The sequence below is a fragment of the Leptinotarsa decemlineata genome, unplaced genomic scaffold (genome assembly GCF_025532065.1).
Source record: "Leptinotarsa decemlineata unplaced genomic scaffold, Ldec_3_MD MMD2_tig00000035_RagTag_RagTag, whole genome shotgun sequence".
Taxonomy (NCBI): domain Eukaryota; kingdom Metazoa; phylum Arthropoda; class Insecta; order Coleoptera; family Chrysomelidae; genus Leptinotarsa; species Leptinotarsa decemlineata.
This window is the reverse complement of record NW_027412540.1, coordinates 25,594,648-25,602,393: the sequence shown is the minus strand read 5'-3', so window position 1 is coordinate 25,602,393 and position 7,746 is coordinate 25,594,648. Positions and strand designations below refer to the sequence as shown.

General features: G+C 33.0%; 2 protein-coding genes across 2 annotated transcripts; one reads left to right on the top strand and one right to left on the bottom strand.

The window, feature by feature from the left end:
* Nucleotides 1-843: 843 nt before the first annotated feature.
* On the top strand, nucleotides 844-2,183 carry Cdk7 (Cyclin-dependent kinase 7). Its single transcript, XM_023158263.2, has one exon. It carries the CDS (start codon nucleotides 999-1,001, stop codon nucleotides 2,016-2,018), a length of 1,020 nt encoding a protein of 339 aa, XP_023014031.1. The 5' UTR covers nucleotides 844-998; the 3' UTR covers nucleotides 2,019-2,183.
* Nucleotides 2,184-5,422: 3,239 nt separating this feature from the next.
* On the bottom strand, nucleotides 5,423-7,628 carry eIF3i (eukaryotic translation initiation factor 3 subunit i). The gene is made up of 3 exons (XM_023158264.2): nucleotides 7,472-7,628; nucleotides 6,895-7,422; nucleotides 5,423-5,924 (listed from the first exon to the last, which is right to left on the bottom strand). The coding sequence occupies exons 1-3, from the start codon at nucleotides 7,472-7,474 to the stop codon at nucleotides 5,451-5,453; spliced, it is 1,005 nt and encodes a 334-aa protein (XP_023014032.1). The 5' UTR covers nucleotides 7,475-7,628; the 3' UTR covers nucleotides 5,423-5,450.
* Nucleotides 7,629-7,746: the final 118 nt, after the last annotated feature.

The following is a 7,746-nucleotide window of genomic DNA, read 5'->3' as shown; positions in this document are numbered from 1 at the left end:
TAATTAAAATATTTACTCTTGTAAAGAACGTCATTTGAAGACACATATCGACCGAATTACATGACGTCACCAAGAGGAACAAAATGGTTAGAGAATCACCGGTCAGTGGAATAGCATATTGAATACAGCTTTCTAAGATTTTTTATAGAAATGTCCATACAAATTTATACCCGATTGAATTAAATACATCTGAATTTTATTCCATGAGTATTTCACTAGATTGTTAGATTTAGTAGCTACCATTTTGTTATTTGCAAAGTTTAATGTAGCAGATAAAGCGACCAGGGGTCTTTGGAACATTGATATCTTCCAGAGTTAATTTGGAGTTCTTGTTTTCAGAAGAGATTGAATGGCCTTATTCTTTTCGAATTATTTACTAGTCAGATCGGCCGCGGATGATGAGATTCAATGAACTTATGAAGAAGAAAATTGGTCTGCCAACATCCCAGATTTACTCAAATGAGCGTGTCAGATATAGTTTTCCTAATCGACACCATAATAGAAGTAAACTTCTATAAGGTGTAATCGACAAGTATTAAATATTTAAATCTGATGACTGGTTGAAATGTTTGGTTGAAATACAGTCTCAATTTTTGTTTGAAAAATTGATTTCATAAAAAAAAATAATTCGATAAAAATCATTATTTATTATCTCTAGAGTAGTGATTTTTGTTTAACATACTCTTCATATTCATTTGAATGTGATTCCTATTTCAGTATTTGCTACCCAGTAGAATGCTAAAGACCTATACCTTAGACCTTCTCTTGTCTAAGACATTGTCTGAATCCTTAGACAATGTCTAAGGCCTATACCGAGGACTGAGGCCTAAAACGAGAGAAGAAGATATTTGATTTTCCCGAACTTCTAACCTGCACGTAAACAAAAACAGTTTAAATTTTCATAAACTGCTTAACGTTTAAAGACGTGTTCAAAATTTTCAGAAACTAACACTTACTCTTGAATTTAATGTTCACTTCAATATTATTGATGACAAATAATGGAGAATAAATTGAAACGATATGAAAAAATTGAATTTCTTGGAGAAGGACAATTTGCAACAGTGTATAAAGCTAGAGATGTAGAAACTGAGAACATAGTGGCCGTAAAAAAAATCAAAATAGGTAGTCGACAAGAAGCTCAAGATGGAATAAACAGAACAGCTTTGAGAGAAATAAAGCTCCTACAAGAATTGCACCATAAAAATCTAATTGGCCTACTAGATGTGTTTGGGCATATGTCTAATGTTTCACTTGTTTTTGATTTTATGGACACAGATCTTGAAGTTATAATCAAAGATAATAGTATCATCATCACGACTGCCAACATAAAATCATATATGTTACAGACACTTCACGGTTTGGAATTTTTACACTTAAACTGGATACTACACAGAGACTTGAAACCAAATAATTTGCTTGTGAATTCAAGTGGAGTTCTGAAAATAGGAGATTTTGGATTAGCCAAGTTATATGGATCTCCAAATCGAATAAATACCCATCAGGTTGTTACACGGTGGTACCGAGCGCCTGAACTTTTATATGGTGCAAAACAATATAGCACTGGTATTGATATGTGGGCAGTAGGTTGTATATTAGCTGAACTATTACTAAGAGTTCCTGTGTTCCCAGGAGAATCTGATTTGGATCAACTAACAAAGATTTTTGGAGTATTAGGAAACCCTACCGAAGAAAATTGGCCGGGAGTGAAAAGTTTAACGGACTACATAGAATTCATACCTTTCACTCCTATTCCCCTCAAGAATATTTTCACTGCTGCTGGGGACGATTTATTGGATTTACTGGAGGGTCTCCTAGTTTTGAATCCAATTAAAAGAAGAGAATGTACAGAATGTTTACAAATGCCATTTTTCAGCAATAAACCCGCTCCAACTCCTGGTTCTAAACTGCCACTACCCCAGTGTATAAAAAAGGTTAAGGAAAATGAGAAACCTTCTTTGAAGCGGAAAATATTAGATGCTGCTGATGGGGGAACCTTGTCCAAAAGGTTATTTTTTTAACATAGAGGTTTGAAAAATTAATCTATAGAATTTTTAAATAATCATTCCTAACTTAAAAAATGAATTTTGTAAAAATTTTTTTTTTCGTATTTCAGAATAAGTATGGGTTAACTCACTGATTTCAGTTTGTTGTTTTGTTGAAAATAATAAAAAAATGAAACCAGATTTGTGATTTTTTTTTATTAATCTCCCAGTTTTTTTATTTGTGAAACAATAATTTTATTCGGAAACATAGAGGAATGACTCTGTCCTCACTCGAGAATTGACAACTTTTAACTCTGAAATATATTTTTCAACTCTGATATTCAGAGTTTCAAATCGGAATTTATGAGATGAATATTGTAAAAATATTATGAGTTGAGATTCAGAAAATTTGTGTGGCTCTTCTACGCTTCCGTGAGTATCTCCTTTATAGCCCAATAAATAAAAATTTAACAAGATTTAAGAGTTTTGTTAAAAATAATTGTGTTTTTTATTTTTGAGAACTGAGGAAAAATGTCAATGTGAAATTTTATAAAAGTCAGAATCTATTCGGTGACATTTTTGTTCTAGTGTATTCGTGTATTTTTTCTTGAAATCGGCATTTTCTGCCCTTTAAAAAATTCATCAGACTATATCTTACTAGTCCGAAAATAAAGTCTTCAAGTGCCAAATAGAAAAGGAAGATTTGTGTGAATAGTAAATTAGAATTGTTTATATATGCTAGTAACCCCCAAATAATGAAACACTTTTTTTCTTTTATTTTACAATAGTGCCTTGGATTTTCTCGTGATTTCCCAGTCTGTAGTAGTTTTCATATTGTATGTCATCCACATGCTCTGTATTTTTCAATACTTACACTTCAATGTGTTATAATAGCCGGTGTTTGTCTAAATCTTATGATTATTTTCCCTTGATGCATCAAAACTAATCAGTTGAAGACTAAACAGCGTTGCATCAAGTAAATGCATTATAACTATTGTCCGATTATCCTTAAATTTATATTTTGAAGCTCAATTGATGAAAATACGTGCAATGCCATAATTTTAAAATTTTGGTTTTAACCAAATGCCATTTGATTTGCACACAAACACGGCATATAATTCCTAAATCGTAGTGTAATTGTTTCGCTTTCAAAATGCTATTAACTTCAATTTTCAGTTGTACACCAAGTTTCTTACACATTTCTCAGTGGAAATATTGCTTGATTAGTCGGTAAGCAGCGGCAATAACGTCTCCAGTTACGAAGAAGCTATCTATGGCCAATTTTGTAACGTTCTTCAGACGTGTCGCCATTGTATGGCTAAACACGTGTTACGCTTTTTGTAGAACTGTTTAGTGGAAATCTCACAATGAGGTGTTGGTGGAGGTATAGTGGAAAAAAAATCATGGCTTTTGTATCACGATAATTCACCTGCTAACTCGTCATTGCTTGTACTTAATTTTTTCGCTAAAAACAACACCATAATCATGCCTCAGCCACCATATTCACCAGATTTGGTCCCCTGCGACTTTTATCTGTTCCCAAGAAAGGATGCCGTTTTGCGAAGTTCCCCGGAACTTGTTGAATTCATAACTTCAAATTTGAATCCGCAGAGAACAAGAAATACAGAAATCTTCAAAGTACCCTTTCATTATACCAACTATGACCAGATTGGGTCTATAGGTAGAATTTTGAAACTCGCAAACATATACAATATAATTTCATAAACTACACCTTACAATTTGATGTGTAGTTTATGAAATTACTGTGGATCTTCATCAAGTAACAGTTGAATCAATCAGAAAACATACAATATAGATTTGAAACTTTTCAATTCTTCTTTAGATTCATTCAAAAGCGTGTGACGACTTATTTTTGCCTTTCTTTTTTTATATTCTTCCCTCATAACATGATAGTTATATTATTCATTACATATGTGTGAATTTGTTAATTTTGTAAAAAAATAGGAAAAGCCATGAATAAATAAATTAATGAGAATCAAGGTCTACAATAAATTGACAGGAAACAATAAAAACTTATCTTGGTAGATTCTAATTCTAAAGGAATTGTAAAACAGTTATCGCTGAGAAAAGCTTAACTACTAATAAATATTACCACTAAATATTACTACTACTAATAAATATTATTCAAGAGGAAGATAAAAAAACCAGTTTTTATCTTCCTCTTGAAGATGATCACTTGGTGATCGAAACACGTGTCGAGGTGTAAAAATAACGATTTGGTGTTGGGAAAAAACTCCAGTAATATTATATATATTTATTGTATTACGTTACACATATTCTTAGCGGTTAAATTCACTTCCAGACTTATTTGACATCATACTCTGTGTTACGACTTCTATAGTTATTTTTCCTTTCCTCTATAGTTATTTTTTAAAACTGTATTTTCAGTCGAACAAAATTTTAATGACTTTTCCAAAATAACTTCTAACAGTCTCCCTCTTTTATCAACAACTATATGGCGAGCAAAAAAATATAAAAACAAGCAACAAATTGAATAATTGGAAAATCTGAATAACAAGTTTCAACACTCCGTATGATCTAAACAAAACATCACTTTACATATATTGAGGGTATTAGATTTTATTTAAAAGAGCAATTCATCTGATTGGAGACCCAAACGTCACAAGGGATCTTGATGGCCCGACACATAGAAGGTTGGGGGCTTGTCTTTTTCTGTAGAGAATTTCAAGCATAGGCAAAACAGTTTTCGAGGTTCAACCCACTATATCTTGAAACACTCTTTAACTTGGAGAACAGCATTCTTATGGAATTAATTTCCCAAGACAGTTTTTCCTAATGCCGACAGCTTTTTCTACAGTGACTCAAATAAAACATGAATCGCCATTTCTGTACAGACGCTGCTCTAGGAATGTTTTATGTATTTGCATCTTCTGCTCATGAATCTCCATGAAAAAAATTATAAAAATACATATTGCATGAGAATCACCCAATATTGCCACATTCTAAGGCCCATATTTATGATTTTTTTTATAGAAATTCATTTTAAAATAGATTGTACTCAAGTGGCTATGTGTTTGACTTGCACTTGACGTAAGCATCAAAAAATCTGGCATTCTCAAATCCTGAACACAATGTAGTTCATTAATACCAGTGATTTGTCATTACAATTCATAAAAATTGATACCGTGATACCTATAAACGGGACAAGCTGTTAAACCAGTAACTATGAATTGAACTAGTCACTATCGAAATATTAGTTTTGCTAATATGTTTTTCTTACTTTCAAATTTAGTTTTAAAAAATAAATATCGGATGGTTTATTATTTCTATTATTTATTTTAGAAAGTATATTCCTTCGACAATTATATTTCAAACAAATGCCAATAAACCTCTCAAATCACTTGAGAGTGGACAGGGTGTACTTCAAATGAGGGACAGGAGAATAAACTTATACTTGCTGCAAGTCTCAAACAAAATTTGCATTTGTTAACAATCTGATTTACAATCCAATTTGTAATCTAACTTGTAATCTAAATATGCCATATCAAAAGTGTGCACCCTTACAAAACCATCTTCACCACCAGAGCTGTAGCTTTCTCCGTCAGGATGAAACGCAACACTATTGATAGGCCCGAAATGCCCCTTGACTCTTCCAAATTCTTCTTCACAAACCATGTGGAAAAATCTGGAGTCGAATTTACCAATCCTCGCAGAAGTAGTTGTTACATCCATAGCATCTTGACCACCACCCAAGACAACATGCTCCCGAATTGGACTAATTGCAGCCGAGTTCACTGGTCTCTCAGTTTTGTAGGTCTTCAAATGAAGCAAATCTTTAGCATCAAACAGTTTAGCTGTGTGATCCTTTGAAGCTGTGATGAAAATAGTACCATCATGATTCCACTGCATATCATTTATCAAGAGGTCATGACCTTTGACTGAATTGAGCTGTTTCCCAGTCTGAAATGTAGGTTATGAATTAGTTACAAGACAAATTCGGAAATCACAGTGACAGGTTGTTTTTTTTAGGGGGAAAGGTACTATATAAACCGTTGAGAAGTGGTTTGCTAAGTTGAAACGGGGTGAAATGAGCACTGAGGATGATGAACTTACAAAGTTTTGCCAAGATCATAACTTTAGTGAAAAACTTTTTCTATTCATCAACGTGTAAATGGTACTTCAACTCAGCCTGCTTTAAAATGAAACACTACACAACTACAAACAAGAAATAAATTATGGAACATAGATTCTAATTGACAAAAAAGAAGGTGACATTTCTCATCTTCTCAATAGCCATATAAATTTGATGACAGACTCATTTATAGTTTGTGTAATACTGCCAACAGAACCAACTAAAAAGTACTTTGTGAAAGTCACATTTAGTTTCATAAAGAATAGTTCCATATTTTACTCAAAAGAGAGACATGTTTGACATGTCAAATTTATTGCAAACTGTCAAACATGATATCAAATTGATATAAATTTATGTATTTTAATTAGACCGTATAGTAACACTTGAGTTGTACTGAAACTACAAATGATAATTTAAAAGTAATGCTAGGAATAAGTGTCATAAGAAGATGGAAGAATAAACGCAATGAGCCCAAGAGGCTGCAGTATTTTCTGGACTTGGACTAAATGGACAAGTAAGACAGCTCTCAAGGGTCAAAAAAAATGCTAGGAAAGAATTTTAGACAAAAAAGTTGTCAATCATACACCTCTTTTGAAGATGATGTAGTTTGTTGGAAACAAAATAAATTTGGGGAAATTAAATGTAATGTGATGTATGTTTGTACTGACGTGGCAAGTGAATTTAGGTTCATAGCATACGATCATGAAATATGATGTTAACAGGGACATTTAAATAAAAATTAAATAGCCGTTTGTTTGTTTTTGTTTGAAAAAGCTAGGTAATAATTTCAAAAATTACCTTCAGATCCCACTGAATTATTTCTCCATCTTCATGTCCAGTAATGATAGTTTCGTCAAGGTTATCCCATAATATAGAAGCAACCCTAGAACCTTTTATAGGGATCCTCAAGATTGGATCTTGACTGCCTACACTATCATCAACATTTCTTGTATCGATTACAAACATTTCACAGGGCTGCTTCATGGCCTTGTCTGTCGTATATACTGCCATATTGGCTGAGTAGCTAAACAAACAGGTTCTAACAGACGAGGCAGTTTTAATATTTCCTATTTCTCTACCAGTCTCACAATCCCATATTTTGCATGTATTGTCACCTGCACCTGACATAAATCTTGTGGTAGTCCAATCGACGTCGATACACCAGACTGCTCCTTGATGTCCATTGAAGGTTCCCAAACGTTCACCATTCAAAGAAAACCAAACATTTGGCTTGTTGTCCTTCGAAGATGAAAACAAGAGATCACCTTCTCTGTTGTATTTGATTTGCGTTATGGCACGTTCGTGCCCTTGTAACATAATCGGTTTCTAGAAAAAAAAAACTACAACTTTCGAAGTTAATTATATAGATACTCACCATTTTTCTTAAAAACTCTAAAAATTATTCAGATTTCCAATAAAATACGTTTCTAACAACATATGAATGTAAGGAAACGAAAAAGAAAAGGGCAGAAGAGGATGAATCGTTCTCTGGTGTTGAGGTTACCTTCATCTTCTTCTGCAACTTTGATACATTGGTTTTGTGAAAGTTCCGTTCGTTTCCGTCCACTATTCCACTCGGAGTAAATTGTTATCCACCAATAAGTATTTGTTTGTTAATCAGTGAAGCGACAATTATGATTTCAATCCTTG